At 39.1% G+C, this 23,238-nt stretch overlaps 1 protein-coding gene across 2 annotated transcripts in view; it reads left to right on the top strand.

The window, feature by feature from the left end:
- Positions 1–23,238, top strand: part of LOC132098852 (rho guanine nucleotide exchange factor 39-like) — a 47,139-nt gene extending 23,901 nt beyond the window's left edge. For both annotated transcript variants that reach the window (XM_059505074.1, XM_059505075.1), the window contains exons 6-12: positions 7,810–7,880; positions 11,157–11,285; positions 13,856–14,085; positions 19,154–19,242; positions 22,009–22,135; positions 22,235–22,356; positions 22,562–23,238. In XM_059505074.1, the coding sequence (XP_059361057.1) occupies positions 7,810–7,880; positions 11,157–11,285; positions 13,856–14,085; positions 19,154–19,242; positions 22,009–22,135; positions 22,235–22,356; positions 22,562–22,601 (808 nt within the window). In that variant the 3' untranslated portion in view covers positions 22,602–23,238. The remainder of the gene's footprint in view (positions 1–7,809; positions 7,881–11,156; positions 11,286–13,855; positions 14,086–19,153; positions 19,243–22,008; positions 22,136–22,234; positions 22,357–22,561) is intronic.

The raw sequence follows: 23,238 nt of genomic DNA, 5'->3' as shown, positions 1-23,238 counted from the left end.
TTGATCTGTTCAAATGGGTAATGCCAAAGCTCACTAGAACGAGCCCTACAGGTTTCTTCAGTCTTGTAAAAGCGCTTTTTATTTAATATATTTACTCTCAGAACTGGTATTGATCCCTTAAATATAACATTACCCTCATCCTGTCGTCCTTGATATGTTGACCTCAGGTAGTGATTGCCTACTACTATGCTTGGCTCTCAAGCAAAGAAGACTTATTGAAATTCTTGGAAGCTATCAGACAATCTACTTTATGTCTTGGCTTTTGTTAATTAGGTTCAGGCACTCGGGAACAGTCAAAGTGCAGTGAAAAAATTGTAAAACTCTTCTCAAACTGCTGCTGTGGCATTATATTCATCTAAGCTTGTTATTTTGTTTATTAAGATCATTGTTTGTGTGCATAGCAAGTTTTCTCAGCACATATCATTTCAGAGGGAACTTTTTACTCCCCCACCCCAATTAGCAGTTTTAATACACTGAAAATTCTTACTATCCAATCAAGATGACTTGTTTGTGGGATACTGTAACTATCAGTATTATAATTGATAGGTTCTTTAAAAGAGAGAGTTCTTGCAGAAATGAAAATGAATCCTCATGTTGTTCCCAACCTGTAAGAAGATATTTTCAGTTTTTTCATATACACGGGGGAAAAAAAATTGTAGTAAAAAAACTGAAATGGTAAATTCTTTCTGTAGGCTGCAGATGTTTTCGTGTAAGCAAGATGACAATTAGCAAGATGGTTAACCGTGCTAACTAAAAAACAGAGGGTTTAAAGTTTTGTTATTTATTTCTAAATGTGAAATTTCAAAGAACAAAAAGAAATTTTATTTTATTTATTTACATTTTATTATATTATTATATTTCATATTTCGTTTCATTTACAAACAGCAAGTAACACATCAAATTAAAGGTGAAATTTCAAAGTAAAAAATCCTGAAATAGTATTTCCTTTTGTGTGCTAACTAAAAACAGAGCAAAGTTCTTCCATCCATCCATCTTCTTCCGCTTATCCGGGGCCGGGTCGCGGGGGCAGCAGTCTAAGCAGAGAACCCCAGACTTCCCTCTCCCTAGACACTTCCTCCAGCTCTTCTGGGGGGACACCTGAGGCGATCCCAGGCCAGCCGGGAGACATAGTCTCTCCAGCGTGTCCTAGGTCTTCCCCGGGGTCTCCTCTCAGTGGGACGCGCCCGGAACACCTTCCCGGGAAGGCGTCCAGGAGGCATCCGGAACAGATGCCCGAGCCACCTCAGCTGACCCCTCTCGATGTGGAGGAGCAGCGGCTCTACTCTGAGCTCCTCCCGGGTGACTGAGCTTCTCACCCTATCTCTAAGGGATCGCCCAGCCACCCTGCGGAGAAAGCTCATTTCGGCCGCCTGTATCCGTGATCTTGTCCTTTCGGTCATGACCCAAAGCTCATGACCATAGGTGAGAGAAGGAACGTAGATTGACCGGTAAATCGAGAGCTTCGCCTTGCGGCTCAGCTCTTTCTTCACCACGACAGACTGGTACATCGACCGCATTACTGCAGAAGCTGCACCGATCCGTCTGTCAATCTCCCGTTCCATCCTTCCCTCACTCGTGAACAAGACCCCAAGATACTTAAACTCCTCCACTTGAGGCAGGAACTCTCCACCAACCTGAAGTGGGCAAGCCACCCTTTTCCGACTGAGGACCATGGCCTCGGATTTGGAGGTGCTGATTCTCATCCCAGCTGCTTCACACTCGGCTGCAAACCGTCCCAGTGCATGCTGAAGGTCCTGGCTTGATGAGGCCAACACGACAACATCATCCGCATAGAGCAGAGACGAAATCGTGTTGTCACCAAACCTGACCCCCTCCGGCCCCTGGCTGTGCCTAGAAATTCTGTCCATAAAAATCATGAACAGAACCGGCGACAAAGGGCAGCCCTGCCGGAGTCCAACACGCACCGGGAACAAGTCTGACTTACTGCTGGCAATACGAACCAAGCTCCTGCTCCGGTCGTACAGGGACCGGATAGCCCTTAGCAAAGGGCCCCGGACCCCATACTCCCGGAGCACCCTCCACAGGCCGCCGCGAGGGACACAATCGAATGCCTTCTCCAAATCCACAAAGCACATGTGGACTGGTTGGGCAAACTCCCATGAACCCTCCCGCGATGCTGCAGAGGCGTGTCAGCCAAGACAGCCCCACAACATCCAGAGACTTGAGGTACTCAGGGCGGATCTCATCCACCCCCGGTGCCTTGCCACCGAGGAGTTTCTTGACTACCTTGGTGACTTCAGCTTGGGTGATGGACGAGTCCACATCTGAGCCCTCAGCCTCTGCTTCCTTAATGGAAGACGTGACAGCGGGATTGAGGAGATCCTCGAAGTATTCCTTCCACCGTCCAACGCCATCCCCAGTTGAGGTCAACAGCTCCCCACCTCTACTGTAAACAGCGTTGGTAGGGCACTGCTTCCCTCTCCTGAGGCGCCGGACGGTTTGCCAGAATCTCTTCGAGGCCGACCGATAGTCCTTCTCCATGGCCTCACCGAACTCCTCCCAGGCCCGAGTTTTTGCCTCCACAACCACCCGGGCTGTAGTCCGCTTGGCCTGCCAGTACCTGTCAGCTGCCTCAGGAGTCCCACAAGCCAACCAGGCCCGATAGGACTCCTTCTTCAGCTTGACGGCATCCCTTACTTCCGGTGTCCACCACCGGGTTCGGGGATTGCCGCCTCGACAGGCACCGGAAACCTTACGGCCACAGCTCCGAGCGGCCGCTTCGACAATGGAGGTGGAGAACATGGTCCACTCGGACTCAATATCTGGACAGGAAGGGAGGAAGCTGGACAGACTCGGCAGACCCAAACGTACTGTGAGGGTCTGCTGGGAACGTTTGGCCGAGTCTCCTGTCAGAGAGATCTTCAACTCCCACCTCCGGCAGAGCTTCGACCGGATCCCGAGGGAGGCTGGAGCAAAGTTCTTGTTGTTTTTTATTTGTTTTATTATTCCTGATGTTTTTAAGATAATAACATCAGAATCTTTTTATATATGTAATGTAATATATGTAATTACATCAGATTATTTATATATGTATATCAATGGCAGTTAACAAATTGAATTAAATACACAAATTCGAAGTAGAAAAACTGAAATCATATTTTCTTGGTAAACATACCAATAATCTTTGTTTTATTTACAACAAAAATAATTGTACAGTATGTGGGGTTCAAGATTGGATTGATAGTATATAAAAAAAAAACTTTCATTTATGCATTCATTTATGCAGGAACTTCATGCAATCAAAGCCAAAGTATTGTGACTCCCATCCCACCTCAGAAAAAGCCACATTCTTCATACAATCCCAATGTACTCTGAACACAATATGCGTTTTGTTATAATTTAATTGCAGAAGTTGGCGATGTCTTGGGGCCTTCAAAGTCGATGTGCTCAATGCTCATACATCTGCAGCTATTAAAGAGCAGTAATTATGCACCAGCCAATGCCGTGTTCAATAACCCATGCAGGAGCCTGACAGTGGCTGTTGTCTCTTAATTAGGAATTTGAATCTTTAATGCACATGGTTAAAGACAAATAATTAGACAAATATTTCCTCCTCATCCTCTCATGCACTGACGTGTGTAACGACCAGGTGACCCGTCGTATCTGCTGCGGTGGTGTGGGGAGTGGAGTTCTGGAGGAAGAGAATGAAAACGTGAAGCTTGTTTCATCTGCATACTACAAAGGAATTAGTGCAGCAATCGTCGGTAACTAGGCTAGCGTTCCTCTTCGTTAGAATATCTGAACTATTATAAATATGGTTCAGATTACGTGATTGTCTTATCTTTTCTTTGCTCGCTAATGAGTGGGACAGGGCAGCTAAACGAGCAAGTTCCGTTTACATTATTTGGAATGTGCTTTAATAATGCTCATTAGGCCATTCCCTTTTTTGTTACTCTGCAGCTTTAATTAGATTTTTTTCCCTGTCCCTAATAAGGGCATCTGTGGCTGATAATGCTGGTAATGTATTTGTTACTACAAGATGAGACAAGAAGAAGAAGTGAGATTATTTCTCTTTTTAAGTGCCTTTTAATAGAAGGAGGCTTAATTGGGGCTTGTTTGGTTTCCTCTCTTCTTTCATTTCTAATGAGGAATACACTACTGCTCTAGTTTTTCTCATGTTTAGTAAGCCTGTTTACTTAGGTTTCATTTAGGCTGTTTTTTTATTTAATATATCTAAAAACAGAACAAGCTGAAAAGTTTGTTTGTTTGTTTTACTGAGGATTTGCAGGTAATTGTTTTTTGTAATTTAAAAGATTTAGTTTTTCTTTTATTTAATTATTTTCTAGATGATGCCTAGATTTTTCAAAACTACACACCCGTGTATTATTATTACACTTTTTATTATTATTATTATTATTATTATTATTATTATGGATATATGTATAATGTATAATAATCATCATTTACTAACCCTCACTTTGTTTCAAACCTGTATTACTTTCTTCTGTGAAACAAAGAAGATAATTTGAGAAATGTCTCGGTATTTTCATTATTTTTATTTTTTTCATACAATGGAGGTCAGAAAGCAGTTTGGTCACCAATATTCTTAAATATCTTTGTTCCGCAAAAGAAGTCACACAGGTTTAAAACAACATGAGGGTGCATAAATGTGCAATAAACAGTCCCTTTAATTTGTTTAAATTCATTTTTATTTATTTTAACAGAATAGTATAGGATTTTAATATCAGCTGTCTTTCAGTTAATTGCCATTATGTAAAATAATTATATATATATATATATATATATATATATATATATATATATATATCAACATTATAATAATAATGATTTTTTTTTTTATGATTTTATTTAGATTTTAACAAACTACATACAGATTCTACATAAAATTTCTTTGCATCTAACAAGTTCCTTGCATTGGGTCTTGTTAAATACTAGATCTTTAAATCTTACATATATTTCATAAAAACAAGGATCTAAAATGTAATCAGATTAGAATATTTAATACTTGCATGTGGCAAAATTATCATAAATAATAATTGAATAAATGAGCATGCACATGCTGGGATTTTTCAACTTCAGCTTCTAATATGAGAAGCTTTGAAGGATATCCCACAAGCCCTGCTGTGAATAAATACACAACCTGTACACAAACTGACTGTTTTGCCTGAAACTGTTTATCAAATCACCTCTAAAGTCCTGAGAGGGAGGGAGGGAGGGAGGGAGGGAGGGCCGTATCAGACGTTTCTTTTCTCTCTCTCTTTGGCCTTGTAGTCGCAACCCTCTTAAAATCTTGTGTCAGAAGTGGAGTTTAAAGGATGTGCTCCTCTACCCCCCTCTGTGGTTGTCACGGGTGATGGGTGACATGGGCGTCTTGACGGCTGCCACCACTGTTTACATAATTTCGACATTGGCCGTAGGGAAAAAGAGACTACGGCTGTAACGATCTTCACTTCACACTCCTCCAATTAGAAAGGCCCCAGCTCTGCCACTTAGCACAGCTCTCAGGGAACGGGAATATTCGAGCTTAACTTTTCAGCCTGCGGGGATCGGCACCAAAGAAAGATGCCACGGTGGAGTTGAGAGGACGTTTAAGACAGACTAAAGACGCCCCAGTTTATCTGACAACATCTAAAATGGTGGACGTGACGTGGAATTTGGTGCCAGAAATGCAGAGAATATTTTGTGAGCACTGAAATGTATTTTTGAAGTCAAAATCTGTCTTATTGTGAATCATTTTTGGTTGAAGTAATACTGTATTCAAATATTTTAATATCTATTTCCTTTTTTTTCGGCTGTATTTTTATTTTGAATACAACTGATCAAGCTCCTAGCATTAAATAAATCGCTCTTATTATGCTTAATGAATGCATATGATATTTAGTTTCATGGTTTTTGCTGGAATGTGTATTCGATTGCTACAGTAATTGCCTGCATACACCTGTGTAATGCTAATGCACTCCCTCCAAAACTTTTCAAGTTCCACTGCAATCAAAGTAGAGAAAAGTCTAGAGAATCATATTCCCAATTGTGACGATACCACAGAGTCGAACTTTTTCTGAGAGCCTTCTCATTTGAAAGAGGCCTTTGATGTCTCTAGTCGCTGGAGTTCTGCTTAAGTGAACCGTAATCTCCAGCATTAAAACTCGCTCTGTCTTTATGTCCATCCCTGAAACATGAAATGAATTACCACCAGATTTTCTCCTCTCTCAATTTGGCCCTCACCTTGCAATAGGGGTCATTTCCTTAATTGGGCCCTTACTTTGCCCAGCCATTTATAACCTTTTTGTGTCATCAGGAGAATAGCACAATAATCAATATTAAATTTTTTTTCTGAACAGAGGAGAATATAAAGTTTTACCCCGTGCACTTGTTTGTGTGAACCTGAAAGAAAGAAATACATTCTCATTTTTCCTTCTTCAAATCCTTTCCTCATCCTTAAAATAGCACCAGGGCGTAGCCATCTTTTCAGAAGTGAGGGGGACAGAAAATACATACATATATACACACACACACACACACACACACACACATATACAGTGTATATATATATATATATATATATATATATATATATATATATATATATATATATATATATATATATATATATAAAACATTATAATATTTCTGTAATTTATATAACCTACCAGTCAACAGTTTTTGAACAGTAAGACTTTTAATGTTTTTAAAGAAGTCTATTCTACTCACTCTAAGCCTGCATTCATTTGATCCAATGTACAGCAAAAGCAGTAATATTGTGAAATGTTTTTAACAATTAAAATAACTTTTATATTTGAATATATTTTAAAATGTAATTTATTCCTGCTCAAAGCTTAATTTTCAGCGTCATTACTCCAGTGTTCAGTGTCACATGATCTTCAGAAATCATTCTGATATGCTGATTTACTGATTATCAATATTTAAAACAGATGAGTAAATTGTTTTCAGCATTTATGTGAAATAAAAAGCCTTTGCAACATCATACACTATATCATTCAAAAGCTTAGAGTCAGTATACAGTATATATTTTTCTTTTTGGAAAATAAATTATAGAAATTAATACTTTTATTTAGCAATCTTTAAATTGATCAAAAATGATTATAAAGACATAATTTTACAAAAGATTTCTATTACAGATAAATGCTGTTCTTCTGAACTTTCTATTCATCAAAGAAAACGGAATAAATTCTACTCAGCTGTTTTCAACATCATAATAAGTGTTTTTTTTCTGAGCAGCTAATCAGAATATCAGAATTATTTCTGAAGGATCGTGTGACTGGAGTAATGATGCTAAAAATTCAGCTTTAAAATCTCAATTTACGTTTTGAAATATATTCAAATAGAACACAGTTATTTTAAATAGGCTAGTAAAAAAAATCAACATTTTACTTTTTTGCTGTATTTTGGATCAAATAAATGCTGGCTTGCTGAACAGAAGAGACTTCTTTAAAAACATTAACAGGCTTACTGATTAAAAACTTTTGACTGGTAGTGGATACTATAGGCAACTTCTCTGATTTCTAGCTTTTAATTGGCTTAGAAATCTATAACTGCTGGACACAAAATCACAAAATCAGTTTCGCCGCATTGTTGGAGGAAGCAGAAATCCGGCACATTAGTGTAATTTTGTAGACTGAATTGCTCTTTATTCCTTCTCAAAAAGAAAAGCTTTTTTTCTTAAACGTGTCTTAACGCGAGTAATGTCGTCTTACGATGACAACACTTGTCCGACCTCCTTACCTTACCTTCTCTTGCGCTTTAAGGGTGTATTTATAGAAACGTTGCATTAAGCCTGTGCCGTGTTTTGTTTGTTTGTTGCTTTTTTAGGTACAAGCATTTCTTGAGGGACTTGACAGAGAACACCAGTCCAGACAACCCAGAGTTTCAGCAGCTTTCAAGTAAGAGGCACCGCCGTCTCGCAGTTCAACAAACACACTCTTATCCTGTTTGCGCTCTGTGACAAAAATGTTGATGGGTTTAGCCTGTCTAGATTTTTTTTCATTTTATCTTTATTGTCAGGATCTATATCAAGCTGCAGAATCACATTCACCCAGTCACACTTTTTATGCTTGTTAAATTTGCTTTCCACTCTAGTTTGTCACTTACAGAGCAACCTAAAAAGAGATCACTCAACGTGTTTGTGATGATGAGGTAGGAGATAAGCATTGCGGAGGATACCATGGCCTGTTGAAGAAGGTGCAAAAGCTGAAATCGTTACATACGGTGCCAAAACAAACCTGTGTCTTAAAAGGAAAAAAGTTTTAAAGCTGGCAGCCTAAAAAAGACAGCCTCCCTTGTCTTTGTTAGGGTGACAAAGAACAACTCTGGGCCCCTGTTGTAGTGCTCACGCATTGTTATTGGGTTATCGGGTGACTTTGCTTGCCGAGGATGAAAGTATGGCAATGCATAACGTGAGTCTAAATTCTCGATGTGGATTTTGACATAATTAATAGGGACCAGATCTGAGGATATCAACCATGTGAAATATAAATAAATAAAATCTCCGGCATCAACAGAAGCCCCGATAATGACTCATTTCTATCGTCAAATAAACAGCAAATCCCACTTAAGAGCCAGTGTACACAAGGAATTATTTATGTGTATCAATTAAAATCTCATTGGTTGCTTGCTGCTTTTGCTTACAAATTAAAACAGCCCTTGATTTTAAGATGAAGGTACATATCCAGATTTTGCCCTCCATTGCCTCTTCCTCTTCTCATTAGAGCTGATTTTAAGTTCACTAGCTTCTTTATTTTATTTATTTATTTATTTATTTATTTATTTTTAGAGATGGAGAAATAGAAAAGGTTTCCTCAGTCAGCCTGGGAATATTGTAAAGGGAATTATTTAAAAACAACCCCAGACAAATTATATTGATCTGATTAAGCAAACTAGCAGTGAAACTCACAAGAGCCTTTGTTGTTGTTTTCCAGTTTTCTTTTTGTGTGTTGATTTATTTGTTTTTTTCTTTTCTTCGTATGCAGCGAAACGCCAACGTTTTAATTATCAGAGTTGCTGCATTCGTCAATTGCATGCATTTTGGAATTTCTAGGGTGACCATATGAGCTATTTTCCCAGGACGCGTCCTTGCCAGGATTTTTATATTGCCTAAAATATCCAGATTTTGGCTGTTTGTGCTGTGCAAACACCTTACATGTACATGTATTTGCATTGCTTTGATTGTTCTCTGTAGATCTCACCTTCTCACATGCCACGATTGGTTGATTATGTTCCATACCTGCATGTTATTGTTCAAACTACTTTGGATGTTTTAGGCAATATAGAAATCCTGGCAAGGACGCTGCCTGGGAAAATGGCTCATATGGTCACCCTAGGAATTTCCAACTTCTGCATTTTCCTACAGCCAAGCATCTTCTGAACTCGTCCGCAAAAGACTGTCAAAGGTTAATTTAAAAAAGTTAACACTCGAGAACTCCTCGGACCGAGTTTGGTTTAAACGTACTGAATGTCTAAAATAAGAAGACAGAGAGAAAGTGTTCATAGAATGTGGAATGAGATGGGATTAATAATGCATTAGCCATAGCTCTGTTGAAACACAATTATAGAGAGGGTTTTCTTAAAAGGGAAGGACTGAGAGACGTACAGAGAGAGGCCCAGTCATCTCAAAACAGTCACTTTGTTTGCTTTTGCTTGTAATTGTTCTAAAGATTATTTTACTATGAAGCAAACGCCCCGAGCGCTGTGTTCGTTGTCTGAATTGTTAAGAGTCAATAAGACCAAAGCTGGGTTTAAAATTAGGATCCATCCTTTTGTTTGTGATTTTTATTTTTTTTTTAATTTATTAATGAGTTGATGTCTACATTAGTTAATGAATTCCCGGCACGGTTATTGGTGAAATGTTTTCTCTAAAATTTAGGTTGCAAATTAAACAAATACGATCTGAAACTTTGAAAACAAATTCACTTTACATCATTTAGATCATGTTTTGACGCTTTTATGTTGCACAGCTTGCTTCCAATAAACCAATGAACCGCAGAAATCAGTTTTGTACAGAAACCATGTTTATCAGGAAGAAAAAACCACAAAAGTTTCAGAACTATGTAGGCCTTGTGCTTTTGATGGCTAGCACAACATCCTATGGCAAGGTCTTCACCTAATCAGTGGTTTTTGGATGCGTTAATGCACCCTCATCTTTCTCCAGGGGGTTGATGGTGAAATCAAACATTGTGTGGAGGCCAAAAACAAACTGTTGTTATTATCATATGCAATAATGCAGTTTGCATAATGCATGACTGCCTATGGGTGTGCACTTATTAGTGAGTCATGTTGTATTACTCGTTTGAGACTCAAAATTGCATAAATAGGGCACACTCGTGTTCATATTGAACTATGTGTACTTTTTTGTGAAACCATCAAATTATACAGTTATGGTAATGATTTAAGACTACAAAGAAGTGCATATATTGTTGTTTTTTCAATAGATCATAGATTTGCATTACATCAATGCCATTAGTACACACAAACAATAATGCATTTAGACATGTTCATTACTGAATGTGGAGTCAGTAATGTATCTCTGAACAAACACACTTTTTGATGTCAAAAATAGGTTTTGAAATCTGGTTTCATTGATGCGCCTTATCTGCGATAAGTCATGTGAAGTGTTTACCTACATGACAGAAAACTTAAAAAACTGTCTTTAAATGTACACAATGTGACATGATTTGGGAAGTCGTGGCCTAATGGTTAGAGAGTCGGACTCTCAATCGAAAGGTTGTGAGTTCGAGTCCCGGGCTGGCAGGAATTGTGGGTGGGGGGAGTGCATGTACAGTTCTCTCTCCACCTTCAATACCACGACTTAGGTGCCCTTGAGCAAGGCATCGAACCCCCAACTGCTCCCCGGGCGCCGCAGCATAAATGGCTGCCCACTGCTCCGGGTGTGTGCTCACAGTGTGTGTGTGTGTTCACTGCTCTGTGTGTGTGCATTTCGGATGGGTTAAATGCAGAGCACAAATTCTGAGTATGGGTCACCATACTTGGCTGAATGTCACTTCACTTTCACTTTCACTTTCACTTTTTTCACTTTCACATGATTCAGTCTTTCATTGTGTGCTTGGCATATGGTGAAATTTTAGTTTGTTGTGCCTGCACAGTTTGGTTATGTGTCCATTCAGTCCCTCCTGCTGTTTATGCCATGTGTCCTCTCGGTGCAGAGGCAGTGAAAGCTGTCTCAGAGGTGGCCCAGCGGATCCAGGACAACGCTCGCAGCCATGAGAACCACCTGCAGCTGCGCAGAGTACAGAAACAGCTGAAGGGCCGAAAGACCAGAATCCTGACTCCAGGTTAGAGACTGTGATCTTCCATTCTTTTTATCTCCCAGAGCTCCGTGGAGAGCCAGAGAGTTAAGCGGATAAAGGAGGTTAGGTGGAAGAGTCTTGAAAAGTAGTCTTGTTTAAAAGAGACCCAGCTGTTTGCCCATAATCAATAGAGGTGGATTTGTTTTTGCCAGGCACAATCGTGGTTTCCATTGAGAGAATTAACTGAATTTATTGACAAGTTCTCACCGCTAATTGGTAATGGAAGGAAAGTGTGTCTTAAGCCAGTTCTTTCCATCTTTGTTCTCTTTTGGTACTTGTGGAGTGGAGGTCCTTTCTTCTTTCTTATTTATCCCAAGGGACAATGCCCATGTGTGAAACTAAAGAGAAGGAGATTGAGAAGGAAGGGAGAGGGAGAAAAAGACAGAGAGGGCCTTGTCGTGAATGACTTGGCCTGCCAATCTCCCCCAGGACCAATTAGTGCCTCTCCTCATCTTGTGGGCCGGCAGATAAAAAGGAAGCTGGGAGAAAGGGAGCGAGAGAGAGTGTGTATTTGCACAAAGGTGGCTGGAAGGCTGGCGATGAATACCCAACGAGCACTGGGCTCATTTCACACAGTGCCAGATGTAGGAAGAATGTAAAAAAAAAACCCTCTCATCCTGTTTTTCCAGGACTCTAGAACACTACCGAGGTCCTTTTTCTTGTCCAATAAGGATTCTTTTCTTCCACTTGCCCTTTTTCTGACTTCAGAAGACCGAACCAAAACAGGCCATCCCAGCTTATCTCATCGGACCCCTCCGTTTCCTCAAATGTGCCCTAACGAAAGTGATGCTTGACAGATGAGAGGCTTCTGAGCCCCTGAACAATATTAAGTGGCCGGCTTGGAGATAAGGGCAGAGTAATTCTCAGACGCAAAGCTTGAATCAATGAGACATTGATAGGGCAGACAGACTGTCTGTTTCCTTGGAGTCCACGGCAGTACATTGCCGCCACCACAGCTTTCCAAGGGCCAAGCTGAAACTCTTCGACCTGCAGAGCATAATAGAAAGGCAAAGAGCGAAAGATGAGACCATTCCCTGTCCTTTGGATGGCACTACAACCCCCCCCCCCCCCCCAACACCCACCCTCAGTCAGTTATGTGCAAATCTAATGACAATTATCTGTGTCATTAATCCAGAAGTGTTACTGTTCAGGTATCTTGTATTGTCTTATCTGCCACAAGTTGTTGGTCCAAAATAGAAAGCTGACCAATTGCCATAATTACCGGATTCTGACTTGGATAAAGGACTCATACATCCACATAGAGCTTGAAATTACAACATGTAGACTGAGAATGTTCAGACTTTACTTCCCGTAATTACAGTAGTTCCAACATGACATGAATGCACCATAACCATAGAAGACCGTCATTTACTCCTACTTGCGGCAATGAATCCAGCATTGTGTGATTGTCGAGCTTGCATTGGTACGATTGCCTCCATTGCCTCCACCTACATAGTGTTTCGGCCTTAAAGTCACAATTGTTCGTACAGTTGAGTAACCTGAATCAGACCACAACTTTAAAGAGGGCTCCTGGGCTTTGAATAATGTAGATGAACACCTGAATCCCCTTTTAACTGGCATGAAAGGGTAACCTGTCCAACAAAGCCTTCTCAAAATTAACAATGATCTGACTTGCCATTCCATCACTTTCAAATCAAGAAGTGCTTTTATGTGTCTCTGGGTCTTTGGCATGGTCACATCAGGAGGACCCCGACAACTTTGTAGTGCAACATTTAACACCCTGCAAACCACTAGGTCTTTTGTAGCTGGGCGGAGGTGTTCTTTGACAGGGAAAGTTGAAAGCAGTCAACATGAAGAGGGGAATCTCAAGGTCCTGCTCTTTGAACTTAGCTGATGACGCCTTCCTTGGATATGTCAGTCCAAACCAGGGATGGATATTTGAGGAAGAGGCATACAGTTTCACATTAAACAGAAGCTGGGTTTCTTTCCCATTTTACCTGATGTTTTTTTTGGCACTGGGTGCTTGTTATTGAGTTTGTACACTTACTAGTATTTTGGATGTGCAACTGAAATCATCAGGAATGACTTTCCTGCATGATCCAGATGGAACTTGACCATGTAAATCCATGTTACCAATTTAAAAGAAGCCAAAGAAACCATTAAATCCAATCTGCACATGTCACCTGGGAGTATCACAGAATGTCTTCATTGTTGCCTCATATTAAACCTGTGGCATTTTTAAAAAGCAGTTTGACCCCAACTTGACCTCTTTGCTAATCATAGAGTGCTCGCCTGTCGCTCAGAGCATCCATTTTGAGCTCCACACTCTTGCTATCGCCAGAGCTGCAATCACAAGGTTCACTGGGGCAATTAAGGAATCAGTTGCAGGAATGAAATTTCATCTTATCTATCCAAATGTCAGCATCTAATTTAGTTTCCATCATGCAACTGCCAATCACTGAGAAGGGAGATTGGTTGTCTCTTTTCCGTGTCATGTAAACCTTCTGCTTTTTATTCTCTGCTTGAAATTGACTTTTAAGGTAGACAATAGGTAAGTCCTTCAACTATTTCCCTGTTATCTCTTCTCGTCGTAGGGAGGTGGTACATTCGGGAAGGCTGGCTGAAGACAGTGCCCCCTAAAGGCACGGAGGCAAAACCTAAGATGTTTTACCTGTTCTCTGACATCCTACTCCAGGCCAAACCGTGCAGTCCCATACATCCTACCAATGGGGATAAGTTTGCCTGCCAGCGAATCTACCCATTAAAGGAGTGCACAGTGGACAAAGTCTTCGGCCACACCAAAAGCCAGGGAGGCCTTATTAGTGTAAGTTTAAACAATCAGATGCAGTTTGCTATGTTTATAAGTCAAATTGGATTTATTTTATTAAAATCTGAATCTGGTTCATAATTCAGTTCACATATTTTGATATGATTCATATTTATTTTTTAGGATGTTCATAAAGGTGAAGTGTGGTACCACTAACTGTACTAAAAGTAATCTGTGTGAAGTTAATCTTATGACAGTGTTCACTCTTTTCTTGGAAATCAACTTACAACTAGCATACTTATGATTGTCTCTGCATTTTGGAATATATATCCTTATAACGGAAGGTTCTCCTAATGAAGCAGGAGATACAAAAAATTTATCTCCTGCTTCATTACATGCGTCCACGCCAGATTGGGATTTGGGTCAACTGAAAATGATTGCATGCACAATACATTGGATATTATTGGAATAATTATAATCAGGGCTTGAAAACGAAAAGAAATTTCAATCGGTTCACTCCGAGCAGAATTGATATTTTAACGTTTCTGTTCCTGCGTTCCTCTGAATTATTACCTTTCCGAAACCGGTTCGGGTGGAAAATATACCGGTTAATAACGTTATTTTTTAAAAACAATTTTATGTGTCTATAATTTGCCTAATAATAATGTAACGCGCGTCGTTTCTATATGCAGGCTTTACAGTTCTTACCGTGCATTAGGTCGTTGGCTTTGTTGGAAGGAGGACACCGACAGGGAGCCCGGCAGATCATAACACTTGATTTATTAAACATGAAGAGGTGAACATTAGGAATGCGTCATCTCTCTTTCTCTATCTACCTCTCATAACTGCGAGCAGACTATTCTCTCCCGCCGGTCTCTGTTCTCGCGATATTACCTTTATATCTTATTTAAATATATAGAACATTTAATTTTAACCTTAATTTTAACTTCCTACAATAATAGTAATGTAATAATAATAAAGTACAGTGTTTTATTTACTCAAAAAGAAAAAGAAAAAATAGAAATCTAACGTCAGTCAATAACCGGCTGTGGTTAGTCATCTTTTCTAGATTTTGGCCAAATGTAGGCTACAAAAAAAAAATCTATCAACACTTTAAAGACTTCAAAGTTTTTTTAAGATATTTAAAAATATTTGGTGCATTGTAAAAAAAAAAAAAAAAAAAAAGGATGAAAGATTGTGTTTTGAAAGTGAAAAAAAAACTAAAGTTGCGGAATTGCATTTTATTAGCCCTATTACGTTACGAAATAATGAAGGCTAAAATGCCTGTAGTCTAAAGCAAAATGTTTACAAACATAAAAACAGCTATTAGTTTCTCTCGAAAACAAAAGAAGTTTAGGCTATGAAACATCAATCCAAAACAAATTAATTTAAGCTAAAGCTGATGCCTGCATCTCTCATCCGGCACGAATCCAAATCCATGTTCCCGACGTATCTGGATGCTAAAATATTATTTATTATATAATGTTCTACATAAAACATCATCCTTCAAATCGGCTTTATCAGCACAGTGAGGTGCGGTCACGCTGAACGCAACATGTACAACGGAGCAGTCTAACTTTTTATTTGTTTCTTTTAACTCTATTTTATTTTGATAATTAACAGGCTTTAATAAAGCAAAATGATGTTGTGTCAGCGCGATGGTCATACCAAAGCTGGTTGATTATATAAAAAAATATATATATATATCACAATGAACCGTAATTTAGCACACTTTCTCTTTCATTTCGTTAATCTGTCAATATAATTTAAGTGAAATATATTTAGTGTATATGCCATATTCCTTTTTATGTAAGCCTATATGGGTTCGTTTTTCAGTTTTCTCCATTCGCAGATGTGTGATCTGTTGAATTCATCTCACACCATCCTCAGATAAACTCTAGGTGCGGTGCGTTGCCATTGTGACTTGCCCATGATGTGTTCACAGCTGAGCGGACATTTCACTCGCTGGCTTCAGCGTCACATTTGCATATGCTGTACTACTGGAATTCGTGATTAATTGACAGCAAGTTTCACATATTAAATGGAACGATAAAATAATGTTATTAACCGGTTAATGGCCATTTAAAATTTTCGATTCTGTTCGGCACTATAAAATTTGATTCAGTTTCTGGTTCTGTTCCTGTCAAAATTTCGTTCGTTTCCGGTTTGTTTTTTCGTTCCTTGAACCGGTTCAGAGCCCTGATTATAGTTGATTTTTAGATTTATGTAATCAATGCATTCCATTTTAATTGGTGGATCAGTGTATTCTCACAAGCCCAAGTCTGTGGAGTATTACACGTTTATCCATTAAAATTCCTCATAGGCACTGTTGAAATCCATCAAATATATTTGAACCGTATGTCCCTCCCCACACTTAGTGTTCTCACAGAATGCCTTGATCTTCAAGTTAGCAAAAATGATCAAGCTATCATTCTCATTCTTGCACTAATTACTCGAAGTCCTCATAAGGCTTCAAGTTTTAATGTCTCCACATGGCTTGATCTCTTTCCAAGTCTCTGTGCTGCTGCTGTGTGACAAATTATGTCTAAATTATCTCTGCACTCTCATAAAACATACAGACGACTGTATCGTACACCACAAAGGCGTTTATTTGATGCAATTTGGATTTTGGAAGTGCCTAATCTGATCAGTATACAGAGATAGGTTTTCTTGAACCTTTTGTTCTCTTATTTTGGTTATAAAATATCATGAATCTGAGAAATGTGTTTAATGCTTAAAGATTGTTGGGCAATTTGGCCTTTGATGTTTTACAATATTTCATGACATTTAAGGTCCCAGAACTACCACACTATCATGTTGCAGGGGTTTTTTTTTTTTGGCATGTGGAATAGACCTAAAAAGGCCACCCGCTCTAAAGAACTGTGGGAAGGAGCTTGCATTACTCCATCAGATTAGATCACAGATCAACCTCTTCCACTCGGCTGCTGAAAGCATCTTCCCGAAAGCCTGTCGGCACTCCACACTCATCTCCTCTCCTCCGCTTGGGCCGCGGCCGAGGCAACATATTATCTAATGGCTAGAAATGGCATTTCATTAGCCTGTTATCCCACAGAGGCCTCAAATGCATACTCAATAGCATTAGGTGTAATTTCTCATAAGGACACATTATTGATCCACCCGCCTCCCACCTGGACCGAAGGGGAAAGAGGCTGTCAGCACTCTCTGGCCCCACCCCAGCCAGGCCGTGAAGAATTAGAGCAAAATTAAATTTGACAGCTGGAAATGCCATGGCAATCTATATGCAAAGTTTGAAAGTAGTAGTAGTAGAGGAAAATGCGTTATGAAAATTTTGGCTCCCTCTCCTCTATCCATTTGTCTAGATGAGAGAATGTTTGTATACGGATAATTTCTTCCCTCCTTTTCTCTTTCTCTCGCATTTCCCATCTTTGCATCCCCCTCTCTTTTCATCTCTCCACCTTCCTCTCGCGGCTCCCCGTCTTTCTTCCTCCACCTCCTTGAATATTATTCTGCATCGACCGATTCCCTTTGATGTATACATAATCAAGTGAAATTATGTGCGTCGAAGAGCCTCCGTGCTCCACTGTATGCATTATACAAAGTAATTTCTACCTAAGAGGGTCAAATTTTCCTGACAAATCCCTAATTACCGCATCGCAATAGAAGTGGAATACATTTGTGCATAGATCAGGCCACCCGTCTCCCCGTGCGGCGGACCCCTAATATCGCGCTCCGCTTTGCCTTGCTCACTGAACTCGGTAATTAGATAATACTTTTGATGATGGTTCATTTGAAATCTTAATCTATTTAATACCTAATGAGAAACAAGCCAACCCCCCACCACCCCACCCCGGAACGTCATTACTTTTTACCAGGTGTCCATTAAAGACCTGGCTCTGCTCATCATTGCGATTCTGTCCCCAGCCGTAATAAAGATTAGGCCTGATTATTGATATGCTGTCGGTAACTGCTGCCATTTCCTCCACTCTGGCGGCCTCAGGTAAATGTGAAAGGTCATTTAATATTTTCAAGGCCCCAATTATAATCCACTAATGGGTCCCTGTTGTAATTATTCTGAGGATAATGCCTCTGCCTTTGTTTGGGGTTGGATGGTTCCCGTTGTCTTGTTTGACATGTGTAATCTAGCAGTAAAGTCTGCTCAGTGCGGATGAGTGATGGTAATTGCTGTTGACTCAAGGATGAGCCATCTGACATAGGCAGAGCTCAGAAAACTTGTCCTCGAAGTGCAGATCATTGCCAAATTAGCAGCTGAGAGCATCAACTAGCACATCTGTGCGCCTTTGGGCTCGAGTGGAGAACGTGTTACTTCCTCTGCGACTCCTTGTGACCTATTTTGCATCAGATTGATAATCAAATCATTAAACACATAAAATGATCTGCTGATGTTATTGACAGTGTTCTTTAATGCTTTGTGAGGTGGATTAAGTTGTCTCACCTACAGTGGTGTGCGAATTTTTTTTTTTCAAAAATTCAGTATGCCTAATTGTGGCTGTTCGTCCTTTACGTCTTTAGGCTATATGCCTGAAGAACTGTGAGGTGAGTACTGTGAATTGTAAGATCACAAATGTTTGAGATTTTGAGACCGTGGTCCATGTAAACACTGGAGGCAATGCTAAAAAAACTAGTTCATGGACGCCCTCTAGTGATCCAATTTAATTATGTCCACAACATATGTTGGTTTCATATGCCTTTAAAAGACCATTTTTGAGAAGTTTTAGTAAAAAGTTATTTTATATTTAAAATATATATGAGTGTACAGTTTTTTTTTATGCATAATGCCAACTTTTAAAAGGGTTTGTAATTATTTAAAGTTTTTTTTCTTCATCATAATATTGTGACTTTAATTACTTGGCAATTGTGCCCAGCAAAAACGTCAGTTTCTCAAAAATTATTTTTAATAAACAAATTTAAAGCATGGTCATCATAGAAGAGGTTTAATGCATTTCTTGATTAAATGAATATACGACATGATTATATTTCATTGACCCTTATACCTAAGAAACAAATGCTTAATCAGTTGAAAAATGATCCCACCAAATTCACTGCTTTTCAGTGTCCTTCACCAGTTTCTATCACACACAAACTTCCAATCTCTTCCTCCAACTGAATATTTTCTCTCTTCTAGTTGACCTTCGCCAGGGCCAAACTACTTCTAATGTCCGATGATCAGGTGGACATTAATGATTGGTACCGTAGCCTCTGCTTGGCAATTGGGTGAGTATATCGGTCCACACAGGGATACTCAAAATTCAGGTTACCAGCCCAAAAATGTCAATCCACCTAGGCTGTGACGTTAAAACATCAACACAGCTCATAATCATCAGCCTTTTACGCTGTAGTCGGTGTTGGCATAACATCAGTGGCCTTCACTCTCCCACAGGACCTGAGGGCAGGGCCTGGTTGACATGGGGCGAGCTCGTCACAGGGGACAGTCCCAACTCTTAAGGCTAGGCTAATTAATTTAGCACTGTCTTAGTGATTGGGAGGGATAAACTGTCACCTTGTGCCATCTTCATAGTGGGGAGCTCCTCACATGTGGCCTTCTGCCCAACCTACAGGCCCAGGGGAGCACAATTAGAGACTGAGCTGGACAGGTTGTGGTAGTTGAGGTCAGAGGTGATTGTTACTGTATGAGGGGGAACACTGTGTGTGTGTGTGTGTGTGTGTGTGTGTGTGTGTGTGTGTGTGTGTGTGTGTGTGTGTGTGTGTGTGTGTGAGTGAGTGAGTGAGTGAGTGAGTGAGTGAGTGAGTGAGTGAGTGAGTGAGTGAGTGTGAGTGTGAGTGTGAGTGTGAGTGTGAGTGTGAGAGTGAGAGTGAGTGTGAGTGTGAGAGTGAGTGAGTGTGAGAGAAAAGAAAGATTGTCCGGTTGCTGTCTTCTCAAACACACACACACACATATGTGTTGTATTACCTTGAAATTTCTAACATTTGAGAAATAGATCCGCCAACAATTGTTTTAAATTCAGAAATTAACATTATCATAGTTCATGACACTGCATTTATGAATTCCATTTTTTATGTGAATTTTAATATAAGCATCATGCATTGACCATTAGAGACACATGTTTGATCAGTAGACAGATCGGTTTTTACCATTTTGGCCTTTTTTTTGGGGGGGGGGGGGTCTAGAAACCTAATATATCATTATTTGACCCATTTAGATTGTGGGATCCATTACTTGTGTCCTTTTTTAATTACCTTCGTATTTGACACAAGCCATGACACTGATCCGTGTCACGTGACTTTCAATTGCCTTTCAGATTTTGTATTCATTCCATTCCATGATTATTTTCAATGCAAATGTAATCATTTCCTTTCATGAAACACTATCAGATTCCCGCTATTGATACGGGATTATGTTTTTGCTATTGCTTGTGTTTGGGAAATACAATCTATGATCTTATTTTCAGTTGTTGCATACCAGTAATCTTGATGCCACTGATTATTGACTCAAGACCACAAACGTATCGAGGCCCTTAAAGCCATCTAAAACTTAAGAGCATATCATTCTCTCCAATTTCCTTTGCCATATGCCTTAAAATCAACATCACCAATTCAGTCATGCAAAAAATAGTTAGCCAGAGTATGATACATTTTACAGCTGAGAGGTTTTACTTGTAATATTTGTGATGTTTTGGGGTTTTTTCTTCACTAGAGGAATATTATCATAAAAGATGAACATGGTTTAAGTTTCACTCACACATGTGCAGATACACACCAGTGTGAGTTGTTGCCATAGGGACTCAATCAGCTTGCAGTCGATGGTTTCGATGACATGAGGTGAAAGCGGCTGGAGCCTTATGACAAAACTGAGCATCTCTCATCGAGGCAGATCCACTCAACTCTATGGTCAGATAGACGCCTCCTATACAAACCAAATTCTCCCCTCTCATGGCACCAGAAAAAAACACACACAAATATCCTGCACTATAGACACAGTGTCTCATGTCGGATCAAAAAAAAAAACCGAAGGAAATTATCTGTGTTTTAGAGGACTGCAATTCAGAACCTTTTTGAGTTACTCTATATTCTTCTACTTCTGATTTAGTTAACCATCCCAGTTTAACACACTTGTCACTTTCTTTGTCTTTTTTTTTTAATAATAATAATTATTATTATTTTAAAAACATTTATTTATTGATCCATAAGAAAATAATGTACTGTTGATCCACATGTCCAAGAACATAGTGAAAATACATCCGTTTATTTTGTAATCATTTATTAACAATAATAAATATAATATGAAGAATTTTTTAAACATTATTGTTAATTATCTTTCTCATACTTTTTAGTTGTTGTTTTTTCTGCCACTTTCTTAATCCTACATTTCATATGTGTGTCTAAATTATAATTTAAATGCTAAATTAATTATTCTTTTTATTTTGAGTAGTATTATAAAAAAGTGTGTCTATCATTTTGTCCTGTAATTTCAGTTAAACACAAAAGATGTATTTATACTGCAGCTTAATTTCCCCCATTAAAATGCATATAGTATTAACTGTAATTTGTTTTTCATACTATATGCATTTTAAAGGGGAAAATAATTTTTTTGAGCTTAACCAAAGATAATAATTAAAAAAACACACATTTTTGGGTGAACTGTGCCTCTACTGCAGCAAACTGAACGCATACCAACGTCATACCAAAAATACTGTCTTCATCAGTTTTTAAAAAGTAGTTAATACTGTTTGGGTTTCATCTCAAAACGGCAGTAGTGAGAGCTGGAAGGTTTTTTTTTTTCTATGCAAGGTACGAGTTTTACAAACGTACAACACGTCTCAGTGTAACAAGAACTGTAGCTTGAAGAGGTGCTCTGAGTTTGTCATCTGTATTAAAATGTCAGATTAGCATCAGGTATTACATGAAAGAGGAGCTAATGATGTGGTTTCATACTGCAGCTTCTTGATTCCTGTTTAAATGACTGATCTTAACTGTTTCCCTGGTTCAGTTGATGACAGATGCTCTCGTTTTCCATCCCAGGCAGCTGAAGTCAAAGAATACAGTGGTGCACAGGAGAGACGAGCTGTGTAGAAGACCAATCAGATCGGATCCAGACAGTCAGAACACTCCAGAACTGCAGCAAACACGTGGAATAAAACGGACTGTGGTCAGTTGTTGCTTCATGGTTAATTAAAACTAATGTCAAAATACTTAAAGTTATTAGTTAATTACATGCATTTAAACATTTGTGGCTTCTCTAATGCAGATGTTGGATGAAGAGGTTTGGGAACACAGTGAGGGTCAAAGCAGCAGTTCCATCCCTTTAACAGCAGAGAGCGGCCACAGCACCACCAAGAGGCTGAAGCCTAATGAAGCTCCTGCTGCAAGGTAGTTTTACTGCATGTTTCATGTTAGCAGACTCTGATATAACAATACTGTGCCATCTCTATTATCTTTGCCAGTATATTATTTACTCAAACTTGTAATGATTTTTTGATGGTCTGAAGAAAAGGTCTTATGTTGTGTATATATGAAAACATGTACATGCAATGGAAATTTGAATAGCATAATACCGCTCACATTGTTAATGCAGACCACAGGAGTCTTCTGGATCAAGCTGCGTCATACTGTGAAGAGGTTCAGATTCGGAAAAGAGCTGAAAGGTCTGCCCACTGACGGAAGGAGTAGAGGTGATTTAGGATGAATGCAATGTACATCTACTACATACTGCTGCATTTTTTTTCCCATATGCCAAAGAATATGGTGCAATGCAGGCTTAATGCTTTTAAGATTTTTATACTGAGATGTCTTACTATTTAAAGTGTAATTCGATGCAGAATTACTTGGTTATCACTGGTAATGGCAAAAATCTAACAAAAAATACAGAAATATCATGTATAGTAATAGAAACGTTATCCATTCACAGACTCTGAATAGAAATGACTTTAGTGCAAAACCATAGATTACTGTTTATCATCACATTTTTAATATGAAATAATTTGGTGCAATAAGATTTTTTGGTTTGCATGAGATTTTGCTCTGTTAGACACTGGAACAAAGGGGAAAACCTGTTTTTATATATACCGAATGTTGTTTTAATTATACTCCCAATACTAATGCAAATATATACATGCTTGTCTGCTTGTGTTAATTAAACTTTTACTGTTAGATCCGTTTAGGGTTGTAATTGTTACTAACGCTGTTACACTGGCCAATATTATAATATTTTGCATGTGACTTAATAAAAGCTCAGCGATTTGCTCTAAACAA

Source organism: Carassius carassius, chromosome 22 (genome assembly GCF_963082965.1).
Source record: "Carassius carassius chromosome 22, fCarCar2.1, whole genome shotgun sequence".
Classification (NCBI taxonomy): Eukaryota; Metazoa; Chordata; class Actinopteri; order Cypriniformes; family Cyprinidae; genus Carassius; species Carassius carassius.
This window is presented reverse-complemented; position numbering and strand designations above follow the sequence as displayed.